We start from the raw sequence: 22,609 nt of genomic DNA, 5'->3' as shown, positions 1-22,609 counted from the left end.
TGGGCTCCCTCTGGTGCCCAAGGTTAAACCCTGCCGCCGCCCCACAAGCTGGGAGGAAGAGTTGCCTGCCGTGTGTAATCTCGCTCCCCGCCTTGCACAACTTCGCTGGGTCCCTCAAACCCTGGGAAAACAGGGCTTGAAATAAAAACAGTGGCCACCTGCAAAGTGTGCTTTCCATTTTGCCTGGCTGTAAATATTTGCAAAGGGATGAAAGCGTTTGCCGAAAGTTAGGGGAACAAAGGCCATTTGAGTCCCACCCACACCCGCCCCTGTTTAGGTAGGCGAGACTCCAGGGGGTGGGAGGGGTCCCATGCTCTGATGGACGCTGTGGGTGCCCCCCCCCGTGGCCCTGTGCTGTCTGTTCTGTGGGTGACTGCACGCACCCGGCACAGGCCACTTGGCTGGTGTGGGGTGACCCGCCCACAGTCCGTCTCCCTCACAGGTCTCTCTCCCAGGGAGACAGAGCCCGGGTGTGTCGCCTGAGCTGAGAGCGAGGTGTGGCGTGGAGCTGTGGGCAGAAGGTGGATGAAGTCCCGTGCTCACATCCCGCTCTCACCGGCACGACTTTCTCCCAGGGTCAGTGGCCCTTCCCCGTCAAGGGCCAGCTACTGGATGCTTCCGGCGTGGCGGCCCTAGGGTCTCTGCCGCAGCGGACTCTGACATTGTCGTAGGAGAGCGGCTGTCCACGACCCCCAGAGGAGCAGGTGCAGCTGTGTACCCCTAAACCTCTCTTCACAAGAAGCTGGTGGGCTTTAGACACATCACCTGACCTCTCCTGGCCTAGTTTTACCATCCAGAGGATGGGACCACGGTAGGACCGTCCCGAGGATGCGACTGGCACATCGCCGCCATGGCTCCGTGGCAGGTGCAATCATGGGGCAGGCCCTTTGAGCCTCAGCCGCAGGGACAACCCGCCGCGGCAGTGTCCGGCCGAGCCCAGAGCAGGCCGGCGTTTCTTGGCGTCCGAGGCTGTGTCTGGCTCCTCCCGCGGCCACGGTCGGAGTGCGTGAGATTTCACATGCCAAGTGCTGGCTCTTCTCTCCCGCAGGGTTTCGCTATGTCACCTGCCAGATCCACAATTGTTCCGAGAAGACGCTGACGGCTCCGTTCCCAGGCCCCATTGACCACAGTTCTCTGACCGTGCAGGACGATTACATCTTCTTTAAGGTAGGGCTGCTTCTGGGTGTTTCGGCGACGGGCAGCAGGCGATGTGGAGCCGCGCCGGGGAAGATGGAATCACTCACACAGGCGGCAATAAAAGGGCTCTTTGACTTTCAAGGGCTACTTCATGCGTGCTTTCCCCCGCCCGGTGGTGGTGGCTGCGGTAACCTGCAAGGCCCCACCAAACCACAACCACGAGGCAGGGATGCTCCCCCTCCCTTCTGCCCGTCAGGGACCTCCTGTGGCTCGGGGCCCCCAAGCCCGAACCCAGTTTGCTCTGTTTGGTTTCACTGACTTTGGAAACGATAGGGGCTGTCTCTGGTTATTGCCCTTGGCGGCCAGGCACCAGCTGGGCACAGCCCAGCGGGCAGGACCCTGCTGCCTGTACACACAGGTACTCAGGTCCCAGTTTGGACCGCCCTTAAAAGACATGTGGTCTGACCATTCAGAAACTCCAGTGAAGAGCTGGTCATACCACTTCTTGATTACTTCCACTGATGAGGAGCTCACTCCTTCCAAAACAGCCTATCTGTCTCCTGGATAGCTCAAATCATTAGAAAGTTCATCCTGGCCCCGAGACAGAGTGTTTCCTTTGCTCCTATCTGGTGGCCCCTGTCCTGCCTTCTGGGACCCCATGAGACACGTCTAAAAGCTCCTGTGGAGAAGGCTCCCCACCACTCCCAGCCTCTTCTTTGCCCTGTCTCAGGAATGGTTCATCACTCCAGCTGTCCTGTCCACCCGCGAAATACACCAGGCCCCCCTGGGGCACTGGCAGGGACATCACAGCCCATTAGAGCAGGCCAGCCAAGAGGGTCTTGTTGCTGTTCTTTGGCCTCTGTGATACCCCATGGTTTGCCAATCTCCTCTGTGTGATTACACACTCTAGTCCCTGTCCTTGGGATGGCCATGTCTCTTTCTCTGCCTGGCTAACTCCCACTCCCCTTCCAAGACTTAGTCATGCATCACCTCCTTCAGGAAGCCTTCCCTGACTTCCATCTTTACTTCAGGCCCACTGGCTGCCTCCTCAGAGCCCCGTGCCTTCCTTGGTCACAGCCGGGCCACATGGTGTTATCCTTTATTGTCTACACCAGACTCTACAATCAGGGGGTGGGCTCTACATCTGTGCTAGAGGGAGGTTGTGCACCAGGGGAGCTGGGGGGGCGGCTGGGTCAGAGGCCTGATTGTAGGGTGGAACATGGGAAGCGACGCGGGGAGCATGAAAGGACGCAGGGCTCTGTGATTGAGCATCTGGTAAGTCTGATCTGGAAGGAGCCAGGCTCACCGGGGCCGTGGGCGAGGTGGGATAGGAAGTGGCCCCCACTCCCCGCCGCTGGGACAGGGCACCTGGTCATTTCTGGGGTTTGGTCTGTGTGTGCTCAGACGGGGCTGTGGTGTGCCCCCGGCTTTGTCTCCAGCCTCACGGTCACAGTGGCCTGGTCTGACCTTGGACAGGCACGCCCCACCCTGTGACCACAGGCAGCCCCCAGCACCAGCTCATGCCATCAGGGGCCACAGGTCTCCACCGGGCCCCTGTCCTTCCTTGGTCCCCGACTTTCTCAACAACTGCCCAGGAACGCTGTTCCTGACCCCCAGCTCAGAGGTCCCCCGGGGGCTGCTCCCCTGCAGACCCTTATCTTGGGCGGGTTCCCTGCAGGGAGCCCACAGTAAACACTGGGAGGGAGTCCTGCCGGCCCTCTTCCCTTCCCCTCCTTCCTGGTCCTCGGAGGATCCCGGCCCAGTGCCCACCGGCCCCTCCCGCCGCTGCCCCCCACCAACGAAGTATGAGATGAACCTGGGGTCCGCTTCCCGGGCCCCTAGTCAAGGCGCCGAGTGGCTCGTGGTGCTGGTTTGTTGGCTGAAGCCATGCTGTGGGCCGGGGATGGGACCTCACCCTCCAGAAAGAAGGGTCTGGGCCTCGGGGAACAAGAGGCACACAAGCAGGGGTCTGAATATGATGGTGCCACCAGCTGGCTTTGGGAAGAGCCGTCGTTCCGCCTCTGAGCCTCGATTTGCTGACCCATAAAATGGGCCTGATAAGCCCTGGCCACCCAGAGGCCCGGATGGACGCCGGCTGCGTTCACGGTGGGGGAAGAGGCCCTGTGGGATCCGGCAGAGCCTGGATTCTGCCGTCCCGGGAAGAATGGCTGCGGTTCAGCCTTCTCGGCCTGGCCCTACTGGTCAGCCCAGCCAGAGGGGCCAGACGGGCCGTTCTCCGGAGGTAGGTAGACGCCCCTGTGAAGGGTGTTGCTGTGTTCAGCGCGGTCTGCTCCCCGGGCAAAAGTCGCATTTGCGTCTCAGGGATGGCGGCGTTTCTGCTCGCCCCACAGCCTCGGGCCTGAACCACGAGCCCCCTTGTCTCGTGGCCTGCCCTTAGCAAGGCTGGCCCTTTAGAAAGGTTTGCAGGCCTCCTTCCTTCTGCACCACCAGCTTCCTTCACCCCCAGCTCCTGACAAGAATGGGCCTGGCCTGCCCTGACTGGCTGAGCATCTGCCCAGGGCTCCCCAAAGAACGCGATCTTCTCGAGGCTGAGGCCGGGAGGGCTGCCCCGCCTGTCCCCACCTTCTGCCCCATCCCCGGAGCTCAGCTGCTAGCAGACGGGGCTCTGAGAAGGGGCACCGACTTCTCTCGGCCACGCTTTCCAGCGTCCTCCCTGACCTGCCAAGCAGGTCTGTCTCTGGGCTGCATGGCTCTTCCTTCTGAGGAAGCAGGGTGCCCCCTCCTCCAGGAAGTCTGCCTGGCCTCTCCTACCCCAGGGTGCTCTCTTTGAGCTCCCAGGAGCCCCGTGCTTCCCCCATCCCAACACCACCTGCTCAGGGCCGCTGAGGGCCAGACCACACAGACCTCACCGCCCCTGCCCTTGGGATGGAATTACCTAGAGAAACCTGGTCAGCCGTGTAGTCGCGATGCTTTGCACAGTGGGCTTGTTGTAGTTTGTTGATTTGTAATAACAACAATTCCTACTAGGGCCACGTGCTGCCCCGCGGGCTTCCCAGTTGCTAATCCCCACAACTGCCCCATCACTTTGCTTCTGATCTTGTCTTCCCCATTTACCGGGCGTGGGGGCCACTGAGGCTCAGAAAGCTCTCCCAAGGCCACGTGGCTCCTGATGGTGGAGGTGGAATCTGAGCCCAGGCAGTGATGCGTGATGGCCTGTGCTCTAGAGCACGGCACTGCATTGCCACGAACACACGTGTGTACATACACACAAACACACAGAGGACTCCTGCTCACGCATTCATGCATAGAATTCACCCCCACGTGCATGCACACAGTGGACACACACGTGTGAGGTTACGTGTTCACTCTTACACGCGTGCATGGTCTGCACTCCCAGACACATGCGTACACGTGGTGAGACACAGAGGTCATCCATCATCCCCCGCACCGGGCCACCGCCCTCTCCCAGCCCCTGTTGGCTGCCCCCTTGTCCCTCTCCTCCCACTCTCTTCTCCTTGCCCCATCTGAGAGAGAGCCTCTCTTTTCCTGGCTCGTCTGTTATCGCCCACGGAAGACAAGTGACTCATCTCTGTGCTCGGTATTCTCATCTTTACAACGGAAGGGATCGCAGTTCGTGGGGCTGGTTGTCGGGAGCCCAGATGAGCGGTGCTCAGGACAGCGCGGCCACGTGGACCATCTCAGCATGGGCCGCCTCCTGTTTCGATTCTCATGCCTTGTGGCTTGATAGTTGTCTTTTGTGGTTTGAGTTTACCTTTGGCCAGTCTCTTCCTTCACCCAGTGCTCTCCCTAAGAAAAGTTCTGGGGAGGAGAACTTCCCGCTTTGTTCTGTAACATGGATTTAGGGACACAGGTGCTGAGAGAGCATGGGGACAGAGGTTGGTTCTAACAGAGAGACATGGAAGGGGAGGGGCGTTTGGTGTGGGGCTTTGAGGGATGAGTAGGAGCCTGTCCATTTCAGGCAGAGCAGGTCTAAGCAAAGTAAAAGGGCATTCTCACCAGCTGAAATACAATTTCTAGTTTTTCATTTGTGAGGACCTGGCTTGACTGGAAACTAGCTTCTTAAAAATGTGTTTTTTCCCCGCCGTTAGGCAACCTCAACAAACCGGACCAAATACTACATCTCTTATCGTCGCAGTGAATTTGTCCCGATGAAGCTGCCGAAGTACGCACTGCCAAAGGTAAGAGTCCTTTCCCCTCCCACCTGACCCTGTGGCCAGGTCCCGAGCCCACACTGACTCGTGCCCGGCTCCCTCCGGTCGTAGGGCCTCGGCCATCCTCTCCCCTCAGCCCGGTCTGCCTCTTCCCCAAACCCCTACACACGAGATGTTTCAGACAAGACGAATGTCCCTTGTGAGGGCCTCTCCAGGCCGGTCCAGGCCTTGGTTTCCCTCTTGCACCTTCATCCTCCTCCCTGTCACTCAGGGTGCTGGTGAACCCCTGTATCCATCTCCTGCTTTCATCTGGAGTTCGCAGGTGAGGGGCAGTTTCTGTTTTATTCACCTCTACATCCCAACTGCCTAATATGGCCACGGACACATAGTAGGTGCTCAGTTAATGCTACTTCCTTCCCCTTTGCTGGGCAGACAGAGAAGGGGGACATGGGGGCTGCCCGGACCCTGCCCTAGCCCTGCCTTAGGACCAAACTCCACAGTGCCCTCCCTGCTGATGTTGTTCCCAGGTCCCAAAGGAGGTGATGGACATTCAGAGAGGCTGAGTAACCTGTCTGAGGTCACACAGCTAATAAGGAACCAAAGCTGGTCTGAGACCAGCCTCATGCCACATCTCCCCCCAGAGGATCTTGGATGGCCCACTTCCCAGAACTCCATCCCATGTGCTTGTGATTGAGAAGCACAGATGGGAGTAGCCCGTCCTCCCCCACATATTTATTGAGCATCACATATAAGCTAGGAAGCCTGCTAGGATCTGATGCTGCAGCTCTGGATCAGATACCCCAGTTCCTGCTCTTGGTGGGTTTTCAGCAAGGAAGCAGGTGGAAAACCAAGTAGACAGACAAATGTATGAAATGATCTCAGGTTGTGCTTTGCCCTGTGAGGGAAGGAGAGGTAGAGGCCAAGGGTGATGGGGTGGGGGTGGGGTGCATCATTGAGGGAACATTTCCTCTGAATTCTTAAGGTTGAGGGAAAGCTGGGCAGGTGGAGGTCTGGGCTTGTGCAAAGGGCCTGGGGCAGGAGAGAGCCTGGCTGTAAAGCAGCGGGTTGGGGTGGGGAGAGGAGATCTTTGCTCTGGGCCCTGCAAGGCTGGAGGCCACGCATTGTTGTAAAGCCCCTCACACCCTCACCTGTGCTGGGCTGCGCCGGGCAGCGGCACACCTCTCCTGCACCAGGAACGAGGCAAGTACTTGAGGGTTTTCTTTAAAACTTCAAGAAAACTTTTTAAAACTTCTCCTTAAAAAAAAAAAGAAAAGGAAAGGGGTTACAAAGGAAAGGAAAAGAAAGAAGAAGAAGAAGAAGTTGCAGAGATTAACTCCAGGTTTGGCTGAGCCAGGAAATGAAAAGCTAATGGGTTCATGTAGGGCAAATGCATTGGTGTCCCTGGGGGTGAGGGGTCCTTTCAGCTTGTGGGGCTTTTCCTTCCCCCCAACCCCGGGGGGCCGCAGCATCAGAAGTACCCTGTGTCCTGGAGTTGGGGAGGGGGACACCTGGCACGGGGGCGGCTGGACAAGCAGCCAGGCCATTTCTGAAGGAGTTCCAAGGAGCCGAGGGCCCCAAGTCATGACCTCTGTGGCCTCGAGTGCTGGCCTCATTTCCCTGGACCTCAGAGTCCTCGTCTGCAGAAGGATGAGGTGGCGGTGTGTGTTTCTCAAAGTCACCGGTGCTGTTTGCGGAAAGCACCCTGCGTATGGCCCACTGCAGCTTCCTTCGTCCCCATCTCTGGGGAGAAAGGGGGTCATTGAAAAGAATCTTGAGGCTCTGATGGAAGACGCAGCCTTCGCATCATCAGTGGGTGGCAGGAATGAGACTCCTACAAGTCCCCATGTCATCGGTTTCAAGGGAAGACCAGGCCCACATTCGGATCATACATTTGTGTGGGCCCTAAGGGCGCTCGCCTGGGGCGGAGCCTGGGACCCAGTGACAGGCAGCTGGGGACGATGGGCGAGCTGGGCTGCTCTTGGGAGCACTGCCCCCCACCCCTGGAGACCATGTATCCTCTTGCTGAGCACTTTGCCCAGCCACACAGCAGGTCTGCTTCCTCTCCACCAAGTTCAGGGGAGTGGCCAGACTGCAGTGTTTTCCACCAACAGCTATAGAACTGGCTAGTTAATTTCCCAATCAGATTTTGTTGTTCTTTGGTGAATTTAAATATTTGTGTGGCTTGGCGCCTCCCACCTCACCGCTGGCCACGTTAGAGCAGGCGGGTGTCAACAGAGCTTTGCCCGATTTCATGTTGGATCCAGTCTTTGGACATTCCTTCTACTTCAAAAGGCATGATTGGTACCATTCTACTGTTTTAACTCACCTGTCTGTGGAAACTAGAAAAGGTAAACAGGTTTTATTATATTTGCCAGCATCCTTTTCTTGAATTACTTACTTGTAATGATTTTTTAAAAAAATACCACCTTCCTTCACAGAGAAAAAAATTGGCAAAGCTATAAACAGACAAGAGGAAAAAAATCCGAATAACGATCAGTTATATGAAACCATTCATACACATAGAGTAAATGCAAATTTACTTTCAAGTAAAATATTCCTTTATTTGTAATAACCCTTATACAATAAAATGAAACCCATAAAACATAAGAATGAAGGAGGAAGAGGAGCCTGGGTGGCCCAGTTGGTTGAGGGTCTGACTCTTGGCATCGGCTCGGGTCGTGGTCTCATGGGTTGTGGGATTGGGCCCTGTATTGGGCTCCCCACTCAGCAGGGAGTATGCTTGGGGGATTCTCTCTCCCTCTGCCCCTCCCTATGGGCATGCTCTCTCTCTCTCTCTCTCTCGCTCTTGCTCTTAAATAAATAAATCTTTTTTAAAAAAAAGAATGAAGGAGGATGCGATGACATGGATGGTGGTGGAGTGTGCCAGCCCCCTATCTTCTCACTTAGGCAACAGTTGGTTCTGCAGAATCAGTCTAAATCACCTGTTTTAGAACTCTGGAGTCTATTCAAGGGCTTGCAGCCCCCAGGGGAAGGTTTGGACAGTAAATCAAGGTTAATTTCCACAATTTCAGCTCTTCCCATGATAGCCCCAGTACCGCCCCCTCCGCCCCAGCCTTATAGCAGACAGCTGTGCTCATGGGCCCAGAGCAGCTTGCAAATCACTTGCAGGAGCCAGGGTGGCCATGGGGACCTTTCTCTCTGAATACTGGGGGTCTGCACTGGGGGTAGATTGCTGCTCATGAAGGTACAGACATCCTGGTGGGCAGCCATTGCTGCAGCCAGCACCAGCTGAAGCAGCTTCTGAGGGATTTAAAGGACCAGAGCCTGTTTCCACCCCCCGACCCCCTTGGACATTTAGGGACCACAACATTCAAAAGCAACCAGTCGTATGTTGGAATTTAGACAAGTCACCATGCATGCCCAGGGAAAAGCTCAGGCTCACTTGAGTTTCTACCTCAGACTGATCCCTAGTACAGAAACAAAAAGCAACACACCCTAGGGAAGGGAGAGAACCAGATTTCCAGAGTTACCACATTATTAGATTACAGTGTCCACTTTTCAACAACAACAACAACAAATTATAAGGCATAAAAAGAAAATATGATTCAATCAAAGGAGAAAAGCAACAGAAACTATCCCTGAAAAGACCAGATGGTGAACCTACCAGACAAAGACTTTAATACAACTGTCCTAAAGATGCTCAGAGAGCTAAAGCAAACCATGAAGCAAGTCAAGAGAACAAGGTACACATGACCAAAATAGAAGTAATGAAGACATAGATTGAAAACATAAAAAAGAACCCCATATAAATTCTGTAGCTAAAACAAACAATAATCGAAATGCAAAATTCCCTGGGTGGACTGAAAAGCAGGTTTGAGCAGACAGAAGGGCTCAGAGAACTGGAAGGTGGGACCATTGATGTTAAGGAGTCTGAGGGACAGAAAGCGAAAAGGATTGAAGAAGAGTGAGCACCATCTGACGGGCCAGTGGGATACCAGCAAGTGAACCAACACATGCATTGTGGGTATCCCAGAAGGAGAGGAGAGAGAGATGGGGGCAGGGGGAATGTTTAAAGAAGCAATGAGGGGGGGTCCTAAGTGGCTCAGTTGGTTAAGCATATGACTCTTGATTTTGGCTCCGGTCATGATCTCATGGGTCATGGGATCCAGCCCTGTGTCAGGCTCTGCACCCAGCACAGATCTACATGAGTTTCCCTCTTCCTTTCCCCTCTCTCCCTCTCTCTTAAATAAATAAATAAAATCATTTTTAAAAAAGAAGCAATGGCCCAAACTCTCCCAGATTAATGAAACACATGAATATAAATGTCTAAAAAAGCCTGATGAACTCCAAGTAGTGAAACACAATGAGTTGCACACCAAGATGCTTTGTAATCAAACCACTGAAAGACAAAGAAAGAATCTTGAAAGCAGCAAGAGAGAAGCAGCTTGTCACATACGAGGATCCTCAGTGAGGTAACCAGTAGACTTCCCATCGGAAACCTCGGAGGCTGGAAGGTGGTGAGTTGCTGTATGCACGGTGCTCACAGAATGTGATGAAGGTGCTGCTTCTTTAGGCTTTTCTGTGCATTTTATATAAAAGTCTACAGGGAAATTTCCCTCATCGTGCTTACTACAAATGTTTTTACGCTTTCCAAAATCACTTCTTTAAAGTGTGGACGCTACAACTAGTGGAACACTAGAGGTATATATTACTGTTTCCACCTGCTTGCCTCCCTGTTCCTTGTTTGCATGACAGTCTTACCTCCTCGTTCCTCGAGGTAACGGTTGTAAAACTCGTAGAGACTTCTCAATATCCATTCTTCCCTGCGTCTTTGCTTTAACAAACCCCGCACCCTGGCTGATACATTGCTTCCAGGACAAGACCACATCTCCTAGCTCCCCTTGCAATCACAGGTGGTTACGTCTCTAACATCTGGTGGGCACGTACGGAAGTGGAGTTGCCATGGGAAACTTCTCAGAGACCCCTTTAAAGACAAGCCTTTGTCTCCCTCTTCCCTTCTGCTTGCAAGTCAACAAGACTGCAGCTCTAACCATCATCTTGAACAATGAGGACAAGGGCCATGCCGTGGGGCAGTGGAATGATGACCCAGAAGGAGCCTCTGTTCCTAGTGACTTTGTAGAGTGTCCATACCAGACTGTCCACCTCTGGACATCTTTTACATGTGGGAGGAAAGAGTTATCATGTTTGAATCACTTTTTTTTCCTCAAGTTTCTGTTACTAGCAATCAAACCTAATTCTACCTGATAACAAATATCAGCAACGTTGGTATTCCCTTCCACGTATCTCTCCAGGCCATACAAACACACACACACACACACACACACACACACACACACCACACACATATATATACAAACAAGCATCTGATTGTGTTTCATGTTCTTTGTTTAAATATGGAGTTGGCAAACGTCTCTGGCTTCTAACTTTGTTTTTAGAGATAGAATAACAAATTCAAATGTAAGCCAGCACTGCGTATTATTTATCTCTTCTCTATTATCATCATTCTCTAATCAGCAAAGATTTTAAAAAAAAACATTCTTACTGTTGGCAGGAAGTGAAATGAGCACCCTCTAGCCATGCTGGTGGGGAAGGAATGAATGTAAACTCTTAGGACTGTCACTGAACAATGTAAGCAGAGCCTTAAACATGCTCATACTCTCCATGCAGCAATTTTCCTTAGAGTTTATGTCCAGGATGGGATCAGAGAGGCAGAGATATATGTCTAGGAACATTGGTGCCTGTTTTGTTTTGCACGTCATGTTGGAGACACTAAAGGCTCACCAGTGGGGAAATTGTTCAAAGAAATATGGTACATCCACAAAATAGAATAGCATGCACTCAATAAAAATGGTGTTTATGCATAATTCTAATGACAGAGGAGAATGCCCCCATATAATGTGAGAGAGCAGGCTGCAAACTGTACATGGAAAACACATATGAATCACACTTGGGCAAAGGCCCCGGTACATATTTTTAAATGTTTGTATCAGGTCTCTCTAGGGATGGCATTGCTGGCTCCTTGTAGCTGGACCTGAACAGTCTTTCCTTGGTGACAAGCTTCTTGGTTCCAGTCAATTCTGCATGTTAGATTTAAGTCTATAGACAAAGGGCCCCAGCTCGAGCTGCCAGGGGCCCCCCGATTGGGAGGTGCATGGTCAGGGCTTCACAACACCACGTCCCTCTTCTGCAAGGCCGTATAACACAGGGGCGGGGTGGGGAGGGCGGACGGGGGGGCCATCAGCACTGCGTCCCACCTTCCCTCTGCTGGAGGCCACGCCCCCCTGGACAGCATAGAGTACTCGGTGTGTTATTAGAGAAACAGGCTCACCTGTCCACCCCTGCCCTACTACCAGGTAGGAAGACATAGGGAGAAGCATCCCCCCAAAGTGCAGCAGCCCTGCACTGGGCAGGGCTGGAGGGGACCACCTCCTCTGCAGGTGCTGGCTGGCGTGACCCGGCCTCATGCATCCATCCTCAGCGCCTGTGTCTTGGTGGCTGTCTTGCTAGCAGGGCAATAAAAGTTTCGGGGTGATAGAAGGGAAGTCATAGACGCTGGAGAGGAAAAGCTTGTTACGGCTTTGAAATGGGCGTGTTCACGGGCCTCCCACACAGCACTGGGCGCTGGCTGGGAGAGAAAAGGAAAACGGAGCAAGGATGGCCCTGGGTTCCTTTTTCTTCGTTTTTATGTGATTAGGTTTTGTTCTGCTTCTGATTGTAAAATCTGGAACCAAGCCCCGAGTCTCGAGAGGACTGCCGAGTGACTTAATCCAGTCCTCCCTCCCCTAGGGTGTGTTCCCACGGGCAGAGCCCGCCTGTGGTCCCTGCTGAGTCCTAGTGCCTGGTACAGTGCCTGGCACACATTAGGTGCCTAATGAATGCATGCTGAGTGAATGAACCCACAGATGACTCACCTGATCCTCAGGATGGGCGTGCAGGGGAGGCCCGTCCCCTGTCTCCCAGAGGTGACCGCTGGGGGTGCATGGAGGAAGAAGTCCTCTGCACATGCAGGCACAGACAGGCAGATAGCCTGATGTGGGGCTGGGAGGCGGAGGCCTCAGCGTGCCCCTGCTCAGTGCCCAGGCCATCCCTCCCACAAGCCCATACTGAGGGCCAGATGGTCATCCCCATCTTGGAGGTGGGAAAATGAGAGGTAAAGGGACATGTCCCGGGTCACAAGGCTGAGGCAGAATCAAGATGAAACTCTAGGTCAGCCTGACTCCCAGAGAGCCGTGACCAGCCCCCCACCCCAGGCCCAAGCCCTGCCCCGTCCCGTCGTGGCTCAGTCTCCCACCCCCGCCTCCAGCCCACCCCTGACGCTGCGTTCTCCCCGCCTGTCCGCAGGACCTGCAGATCATCAGCACGGACGAGAGCCAGGTGTTCGTAGCCGTGCAGGAGTGGTACCAGACGGACACCTACAACCTGTACCAGTCGGACCCTCGCGGCGTGCACTACGCGCTGGTGCTGGAGGACGTGCGCAGCTCCCGGCAGGCGGAGGAGAGTGTGGTCATCGACATCCTCGAGGTGGGGCACCCGGGAGAGATCGGGGGCCGCGGCCCCCCGGTGCTCGGCGTCGGGTGTGGGGCCTGGCCTCACCCTGTCTTTGCTCTCTCCTCTCCCCTCCCTTTTCCCCCCGCCCCCCACTCATCGCTAACACTCTCTCTCAGGTCTGTGACTGTTTCGGGAAAGCACCACGTATTTGAGGCTTTGCAGGCCGAGAGGGTACTATGTAGATGCTTTCAGAGCGAGAGAGAAAACTTCGTCCTTTTGATGAAATTCCAAATTTAATATTGGAGTATGATTTCTCTGTGATACAGAGCTACTACCGAGAAGGATGAGATTCTTTGGGGAGTACTATTTTGCTGATTCAGGGACCCAGATTAGCGGTCCTCATGGTAGACACGATCGCAGGCCACCATCTGTAAAGCCGTTCCTGGCTCGCGTTCCGAGGCACGAAAGCGGGCATGGTGGGGTTTGGCCGGAGGGAACAGAGGCGGCGATTCCGAGCATCCCTGCCTCTCCGCCTCTCCCCCTGCACTCCTCCCTGCCTCAGTTGTCTCCTGTGGAAGCCCGCACTTGCTCTCCTCAGACGCGAGGGCCCGATCGGAGACTCAGAACCGGGGCTCCTGACTCCCAGGCCAGGTGCCCCCGTGCACCATCTCACTCTGTACTTGGATTCCATGGAAATCCGTGACCCTGGGCCCCGCCTGAACTGGGTTCCTCATGGTCCCCTCCTCTGTTCCGGTCCACGCCACAGTCAGGGAGAGACTGCTCAGCCCATTTCCAGGTCAGGAGCTGAAGCTCAGAGAAGGTGAGCAACCTGCCTGGACAGACGCAGGAAACCAAGCAAAGAAACCAGAACCAGCCCAAGCCTGTCCGCCCTGGGCTTTGCTCCAGACTTTTAGCCAGCACTCCCCCGCTCCATCCTTCACCTTTACGCTCTCCCCTCATGCCTTGCCTTCGGGGAGCCCCCGCCCGTGGGAACGTCAGCAAGTGCCCTAATTGCAGTAAGGGCTGGGGTGTCTGTGGGTGTGAGCAGAGCCTGGGGCAGACAGCTGGGTTCATCAGCGTGGGAGGCAGCCTCCCGGAGAGACCCGGGGCTCCAGCCTTCACCTCTGAGCTGCTAATGAGCAGTAAGGAACCATTTTCCCCAAGAAAGTAATGGATGAGATCATTTGTTTACAACGAGAGCCCATTGGTCAGCACTCACTTCCCCGCTGGAGGACCCAGAGGAACACAGCTGGTGGCCCCCTGCCCTTTGCTGGAGGTGGCCTCATCCTGCCTGAGGAAGCCCCACACCCCGGGCCCTGTTCTGCAGAATCTCCAGGGGGGCCACTGGGCCCATCCCAGACCCGGCTCTGAAAGGTGTCGGCTACTGCACCACACAGCTGCTGGGGACAGGGAGCAAGTGACAGTGGCACAGGAGGGGTGACCAGAACGAGGGGGCCGCACACAGGGGCCTGTTCCACGGCCCCTCTGTGCGCAGGTGTCTGTGGGGCTTGGACCGCACACCAGGCTCCGGGCCCCTCCCTAGGGACGGGAGAAGCAGCCCGCCCTCCCAGAGCTGCCGGCCTCCGTGAGAAGACCAGCTCCCAACAGTGGCTCCGATCCCTTGTGCCAGCGCCCAGGGGACACAGTGAGCGGCGGTCGCCCAGCCCAGGGTGGGAGTCAGGGAGTGCTTCCTGGAGGAGGGGGTGCAGACTGAGTCAAGGCAGAGCAGAAATTAGCCAGCTGGGGAACCAGGGAACCTCTGTGGACAACGACCACGAAGTGAGAGGACATGAGGAACCAGAGGAGGTTCACAGGGGCAGGTGCAAAGGTGACGCCTGCCGCCCCCCTGCTGGATGTCCTCACAGGGGACATCACTTCTCTGAAATCCAGCTCACAGGGGTCACAGGTGGTGCTTACAAGTGCAACTTTGGAGCCACACTGCCTGTGTTCAAATCCCAGTTCTGGTATGTGTTTACTGTGTGACCTTAGGCAGGTTATTTAACTTCTCTGTGCTTCAGTTTCCCCACTGAGAAATGGGGATGGCAGTACTACTTTCCTCATAGGATTGCTGCACAGTTTCAAGGACATGGTCCTCCTTAAACACGGAGACCAGCGTCTGGTACCAAGTCAGCACTCAGCGAGCTCTCCACCTCTTACCTGGTTCCTGGGGATTAGAGCTAATGCACAGGAAGGACTTGGCCCAGAATCCGGCTTGTGAGGTCCCACACACGAGCCAGTTATTGTCATGGTTATTGTTCTTCCAATGGCATGTCCGGCAGTCGTCCCAGGCAGATACTGCCCCAGAAGGCCTGGACTTTCCTGTGCCCCTGAGCTAGGACCTCAGCATGGTGCACCCCGGGCTCAAGGCATCCCTTTTCTGAGTGCCTCTGTGCTGGAACTTGGGTTAAGAGTGGGGCTTCAGGGGATCCCAGTCTTGCCCCTGCCCATGAAGGGCCCTGGCCACAGTTTGGAAGGCCGCCATTGTCGTGGCCTGAATGGGGACCCCCCAAATATGTGACCCCATCCGTCCCTGGAACCTGTGACCATAACCTTATCTGGAAAAAGGGTTTTGCGGCGGTCATTAAGTGAAGGACCTTGCGATGAGACCACGCCGGATTGTCCAGCTGGGCCCCAGATCCAATGACAAGTGTCCTTCGGGGTCGGAAGAGGAGACGCAGGGACGTGAAGACGGGGGCGAGGTTGGAGAGCCGCGGACACAAGCCTGCGGCCCCCGGAGGCACCAGAAGCTGGAAGAGACACGGGAGGGTCGTCCCCGGGGACTCTGGAGTGAGCACAGCTCCGCCCACACCTCCGTTTTGGACTTCCGGCCTCCAGACTGTGAGAGAAGAGACTTTCGGCTGGCCCCCCGGTTTGTGGTGCTTTGTTACCACAGCCGCGGGAGTGACTACCGCCCTGAAGATCGGGGCCCGTGGGTGAGCACGCTGAGGTTGTGGGCTGGTGCGCCTCGGCTCAGATGGAGCCTGCGGAGGGCGCAGCCCGCACCTGTCATCTGTCAGCGCCCAGACGTGAGGCGTCCGTGCTGTTGGCTCCTGGGTGTTCATGGAGACCAGCGGGATAGAAAGTAGCCACTGCGGAATGAAGCAAGCCCGCGCCGGACAAATCCGCATCCAGCCTGCCCTGAGCATGTCGGGGAGGCCCCTTGAGCCAGCGCTGGGCCCCAGGTGAGCAGGAGGCAGAGCGATGTCACCATGTCACCATGTGTGGGGGAAGGGGCCGTGGTCCTCCACGCCCTGGGCCGTCACCGCGGGGGGACCAGCCCCAGCTTCGTCAGCGGACCGGGCACTGGATACCCTTCCCACCCAGAGTGGCAGCCTGCGCAGACGTGCGTGGCACAGGGCAATTGGGGGGGCCCGCTGTGATCATGGGGGTCCCTGAAAGGGGGGGCAGACGGGGAGGGTCAGAGAGACACGTGTGATCATGGGGCGCAGGCCAGAGAGACACCGCCCCACCAGCTTTGGAGGTAGAGCTGGGGCCTCCAGAAGCTGGGAGAGGCCAGGACAGGAGCCTCCAGGACAAGCCTCCAGGACGAGCCAGCCCTGCGACCCCGGGGACTTGCGTACTGGACTTCTGACCTCCAGAACTATAACTGTGTTACTCTGTTACGGCAGCCGCAAGAGGCGCGTCCACCCTCCACTTGTCCGTCTTTCCTTCCATCGCCCGTGCTCTCCCCCCACGGGGCGGGGGGGGGGGCACGTGGCGGGCCTGTGTGCTGAGTGCGGGGGAGGGCCGGCCCCTGGCATTGGGGGGAGCTCGTAGATGGCCCGCCACAGAGAAGGCACTCGGGAACCATGCATCATAAGCAGATTCCTCAGCCTGGGACCTTGGGTAAATTCCATGTCTCCCAGAGGCTCCGTTTTCTCGGGCTCACCTTGAGAAGTAGTGACATGCTGCCCACGGAGGGGCAGACACAGCCACAGGCACACGGGAGGCCACGCGGGGGGGTCTCGGTAGCTGTGGCCCCGAGGTCCCTGTGTGTTCGTAAGGAACTTGCGGGGAGAGGCCGCCTCTGTGGCATCAGGAGGCTGACCTATGGGCATTTGCTGATATTTGACTTTTGTTATGGGCCCGCTCAGTAGCCGACTATTGGCTGTGTTTGGGTCACTGCGCGGGCACTAGGGAAACTCTGAGAAAGGGGACAAGGTGAACCTGAGCCCCTGGCCGAGGCGGGGCTGTGGTAAGCACCTACCCCGTGTCCTCACTACCTGGTATTTCCATGTGGGGGGCTGAGCTGAGCGAGCCTGAAGGGGAGTCCACAGTAATGACCCAGGCCCTGTAGGTCCCGTGGAGGGAGGCAAGGGCTCTGAATCAGGAGCTCTGGGGTGGAGACAGGGTGACCGTGACACATAGGCCTGGTGCGACCAGGGCTCTGCTCACTGTCTGATGGCCAGTGTCTGGGCCTGGGAAGACAGCTCCGTGTCATGCAAGCACCCAGGCTTTCGGGGCCACAGTCGGGGATCCCTTGCTCCCTGAGCCCCACACACCTCCAGAGTGTTCAGTCAGCCTCAGCTCTGGGGCTTTCTCAGCGTGAAACATGGCCCTGCGGGCAGAGCGCTGAGCAAGCGGCTGGCTCATGGGCGGATACTCCGTCGTCAGAGGGCTCCAGGTACGTGTTTACGACACTTCTTGTATTGCTGTCCCAGGTCCGAGGGGTGAAAGGAGTCTTCCTGGCGAACCAAAAAACCAACGGGAAGGTGGTGACACTTATAACCTACAACAAGGGCCGCGACTGGGCTCACCTGAGGCCGCCAAGCACGGACATGAATGGAAAACCCACCAACTGTGAGCCGGTAAGGTGCCTCTCCTATCCCGCACCCTTCCCTGGGGTGGCTCAGGTAGGGACGTCTGAGAAGGACCATCTGAGAGCCAGGGGCCACAGACATCTCTGGGCACAGCAGAGAGGCTCCCGTGAAACCCCTTGCTTTACGGAAGGGTTACCTGGAGGTCAGAGAGGGAAAGTGCCTCAGTCAGCGTGGCCACAACGTTGCTGCGTAACAAACTGCCACCAGCAGTCCCACAGTCTCCAGATCTGGGCTGGGCTCATCACAAATGTGGGGGTTGGCTGATGTCAGAGGGGGTCTGCTCCCTGTATCGGGTCTCCTCCTTCTCCTGGCACCAGCCCTGGCTCCCTGTCATGGCGATGGCTGAGGTGCCAGAGGGTGAGCGGAAGCAGGCAAGCACACGGCAAGCCTCTGTTACACCTGCTAAACCCATGGGCCCGCACGGAGGGAAGTGCACTCTGCCTGTGTGTGTGGTGTGGGGACTGGGTAAGCGGCCAGGCTGGGCCACAGCCCAGATGTCCTGAGCTCTAGGCCAGTCCCACTAACCCTGGGGTCCTCTCACATGAACACCAGTGTAGGGCCGCCCCAGTACGTTGACTGCCCTGGGGGGGCTTGGCCCCCGGGAGGTGTGGATGGCAGGCAGGCCCATGTCTGTGAGGATGACAAGATGGAGCACTAAGGGGCCCTGGCTTGAGGCAGGCTGCTCAGCGCCCTGCAGACCCACCTCTCCTTGCTCCACGGGGAGCTCACCACCAGCACCAGTACCCGGCCTTCCCTAGCAGGGGCCTGCTCCGAGTGGGATGGGGTGGGGTCCGGAGTTAGAGCTGCATAGAGCAAGCAGGCAGGGCAGGGCACGTCCCTTCCCATTTGGACTGCCCCCCTTCTCATGTTGTCCTGTGGCCTGGAATGATTTTCCTTTCTCTTCGTCCGGCAAACTCCTATTGACACCTGAAAACCTTGCCCAGATAGCCTCTCCACTGAGAAGCCTCCACTGGGCATACTTACTTCTCTGTTTTCCACTGGCCTCGACTGTAAGTCCCTGCAGGTAGGGACCACGCTCTGGGGATGACCTGAGCCCATCCATAGCTCTGTCCCTCTGCAATACATAAAGAAGGACAGTGTCTGTTTTATAGGGATATTCGTCCAACAAAGATATATGGGTAGCTACTATGTGTGAGGCACCGTTCTGGGTGTTTGGAATACATCAACACACCTAACCCTGCCCTCCCAGGATCCTGCCTGGATCTCTCTGCAGGGCCTCTGAATATGGTAGGCCCCCAGCCCACCGGCCATGGTGTGGAAACAATCCAGGAAGAATCTGTGCCTCCCTCTTTCCTCGGGGACGCTGACCCCCAAGAGCCCTCCCTAGGGCAGCAGGCCGCAGCCTGGCAGGGGATGGGCCCTTGCTCAGTGAGCCCAGGCCTGGGCTGCCCCTCACCCCCCCACCCAGGGGCCTGTGCCCAGCCTGGGTGCGATGCCCTCCCACTGAGACCCCCGGGGTTAGGGGGGGAGTAACACCTGTCAACCTGCAGGAAGAAGTAATTTCCTGCCACTTGTAGCAAAGTCTTCAGAGAACGGGAGTGCTGTGAAGGGCTCATTTTTGTATCATCATCAGCAAAGTTAAGCCCTATTAATCTGTCAAAGCAAGTTTTTTGCTAAGAAGAGATTCTTGTCGAAATTATGCAGCTCAGTGAGGAGATACCGTTCGTGAGATTCATGTCCTCAGCTTTAAAATAACACAAGTGGGAGCAGGCTGGTGGAGTGTGGCCCCAGCAGCCCGCTGAGAGCCCGGTGACCTCCAGGCAAGAGAGAGCGAGGTCCAGTCCTGGCCACTCACCTGGGTCTCTTGTCTGCATCCTTCACTTGGCCACACGTCCTCTGCACGAACAGAGGGTTCACTTCTCAAAAAAGGGGTTCCCGCTTATTGCAGAATATGGAAATGTATAGCCAGGGAGAGAAGGTACAGCTGTCACCCGGGTCACCCAGAAATAACAATAATCGGGCATATTCCGGACAATCTTTAGCTCCGTGTGGTGGAAGAGCCATCGCAGGGACCCCAAGGCATGTGTGATGTGTTTTCTTTCTCCTAACTCTGGGTCTTTTCTCTTAACTCTGGCTCTCCACGGGGGCAGATTTCCTTCTGAGAATGGGGACTTGGGACGTAGATGAGTGTCAGGATCAGATCTGTTTTGGGAGGATAAATCCTCTTTGGAAGTGGTTTGAATTTGTTTACGTCTTAATTCAGAATGAAAACCCATTCGCTCTGCAGCCCTTCTCAGATCCGGGCTATGTCAGGAAGGGGCCAAGAAGGGGGTGCTGGGAGTGTTGTGCGCCTCCCCTGCAGGGCCCGCCTCTCACCCCCTCAAGCCCTGCAGGGACCCGGGCTCACCCCTCTTAGGACAGGATGTTCAGCTGTGACACCAGCCTCCCCTTGGGGCTTCCTGCCCTGGCCCCTCTCTGACAGCCCTCGCCCTGACTGCAGGGGGCCTGAGTGCCCTGGGCTCAGCACCCCCCCCGTTCTGCCTCACCCTGCCCACCCAGCCCTCCATCAGCTCAGTCCACATGTGGCTGGAGGGCGACCCCAAGGCCTGTGTCGAGCTGTCAGACACCAGCAGAGCACCCCAGCAGCTCCAGGACCCCCGGGAAGACACTTGTCAGTAGGCCCTCCGTGGCTCCAAAGGGGACCCCAGCTCTGCTCTCACCTACCAGCATCCTATGGGTCACAACTGAGTGCACAGAACCCTGAGGAGGTTCCACCTCTGGCCCAAACAAATAGCTGGCAGCCGGGACAGCCCCTAGCAGCCGGGGAGGGGGAGGCGGCCAGGTTCTGCGAGGCAGGACACTCTGCCACACTCGGCTCACTGCCCACACAGTGGTACCATATGCACAGCACATCAGGGGACACGGAAAGCCTGGTGGCAGCCCAGGGAGGCCAGCCTGGAGTGCAGGCTGCTCCAGCCCCCACGTGGCCCACCAGGAAACCAGGGGCAGCAAAGCAGGGCTGTGCCACCTCCCCTCTCTGCCTCATCCCTGGTGAGGCTCCTTTTTCTTCTGACTTAGAGCTCCTTTGTACCCCCGGGAGCCAGCCCTGCCCACAGAGGTCACGGGTGCCGGGGTATCCCTCCCTGGGAGATGTCCGTGCCCACAGAGGTCATAGAAATCTCCCTGCCCCTTAGTGTCTGATCACGGGGCGGGGATGGGGAGAGAACTGAGTGGTCTCACCAAAGATACTCACTCACCAATCTGCTTTTCAGTCATAAGAAGTCAGGAGAAAACCCCAACAGGCAAAGTCTTACCCCATGGGTTTGTGGGGAGGGTTTGTCCTGTTGGATCCAAGTGCTACTGGACTGGGCGCGCAGGGCTCTCCTCCACTGACTCAGTGACTGTGCTCACCTGCAGCAGGGGCTCCCCTACCCCACGCCCAGCCACTCCTCCACGACCCCCCACCCTACGACCCCACCCCACACCCAGTCACCCCACAATCCCTACCCCATGCCCCTCACCCCATGCCCAGCCACCCCACGACCTCCCACACCCCCCATAACCCCCCACCTACGACCCCCACCCCATACCCAGTCACCCCATGACCCCTACCTCATGACCCCTACCCCACACCCAGCCACCCCACGACCTCCCACCCCACGACCCTCCACCCTACAACCCCACCCCACACCCAGTCACCCCACAATCCCCACCCCAAGCCCCCCACCCCATGCCCAGCCACCACAACACCCCCATCCCACAACCCCCACCCTACGACCCCCACCCACACCCAGTCACCCATGCCCCCCACCTCATGACCCCACCCTACACCCAGCCACCCCACGATCCCACCCCATGCCCCCCACTCTGCAGCTCCCCACTCCGTACCCCCACTCTAACACCCCCCACCGCACAACCCCATGCTCTCCCCCCACACCCAGCCACCCTACGCCACCACCCCAGGTCTGCCCACCTCACACCCCCCACCCCACGTCCCCACCCCACACCTCCCCACCCCACGCCCAGCCCCTAGCCTGCACTGGTCGGCTTCCTGTCTCCACAGAGACTGGACCAGGCCCTGGGGCTGCCACCTGGTGCCCCCTGACCTGGGCCGACGTCTAGTTTACTGAACGTTTCACTTGTCCCTTAGGATCATCTAAAATGTCTCCGTCCATGGGCCCAAAGAAATGCCATGAAACATAAAAGGAGGAGCAGCTGCATCTCTCAGATAAACATCAGCAGATGGTAGAACGTGGGCCTGACAGTGGGGTCTGCAGGGTCGCTCCCATGTCCTGGGAGGCATGCGCAGCGGGCGCCGCTGCCTTTATATCACCACGAGGAGACCAAGGCCCAGAGGTCCATAAAATTAGTGGCATCTCCCAAGTTAAAAAGCAGCTCTCTGGGGCTCGTGCCTCGGTAATTCTAAACCGGAGATTTTCCCAGGAAATAAAAAAGAGGGCCAAAGAAATTAATCCTTTTCTTGTAAGTAAGCCATTAAGCAAAACCTTGTCTGGGGTTGAGCTGACCCTGACGTGCTCTCCAAAAGCTGTGCTGTGTTAATCCAATAATCCTGTGAAGTGGAGAAGAAACAGAGACTCAGAGATGCTAAGCACTTTTTTCCAGAGTCACACAGCTTTTGGGGTATAAGGATTCAAACCCCAGTCCTCTCGGTGTCCCCACATATTCCAGGCCCCCAGACAGGGGCCTCCAGAAAGGCTGACCCCAAAGTTGTTAACCAAGAACCCCTCTGAGGTCTGGGTGTGGCGGTCTCTGGTGGCCCTCCTGCTCCCTTTCCTGTGTTACCGAGGTGGCTCCGCCAGTCAGAACCCCAGACCCCACCTCCCAGGCTCATGTCCCGAAGGACGAAAGAGGAAGCAGTTGCTGGGGTGCTCTGTGCAGGCAGCCCCTGGGGCATGGTTGACAGGTCCCCGCCCCGTGCACCCTCCAGTACCCCCGAGGCACTGTGTGGAGACTGGGACCTGGTCCCATGGTTCTGTAGTCTGTCGTGGGGGTGTCAGAGGGGTGCAGGCAAGATTGAGGCCCCGAGCCCCTGAGGTCTGGGGAGACTCGGGGAGCCACAGTTCACAG

General features: G+C 56.8%; 1 protein-coding gene across 1 annotated transcript in view; it reads left to right on the top strand.

Moving 5' to 3' along the window:
• The window catches only part of SORCS2 (sortilin related VPS10 domain containing receptor 2), a 462,241-nt gene that overhangs the window by 399,518 nt on the left and 40,114 nt on the right, over positions 1 to 22,609 (top strand). The window contains exons 7-10 of the mRNA XM_027597353.2: positions 1,049 to 1,167; positions 5,208 to 5,297; positions 12,594 to 12,773; positions 17,402 to 17,548. Of these exons, the coding sequence (XP_027453154.2) occupies positions 1,049 to 1,167; positions 5,208 to 5,297; positions 12,594 to 12,773; positions 17,402 to 17,548 (536 nt within the window). The remainder of the gene's footprint in view (positions 1 to 1,048; positions 1,168 to 5,207; positions 5,298 to 12,593; positions 12,774 to 17,401; positions 17,549 to 22,609) is intronic.

Source organism: Zalophus californianus, chromosome 2, assembly GCF_009762305.2.
Source record: "Zalophus californianus isolate mZalCal1 chromosome 2, mZalCal1.pri.v2, whole genome shotgun sequence".
NCBI classification, from domain to species: Eukaryota; Metazoa; Chordata; class Mammalia; order Carnivora; family Otariidae; genus Zalophus; species Zalophus californianus.
This window is presented reverse-complemented; position numbering and strand designations above follow the sequence as displayed.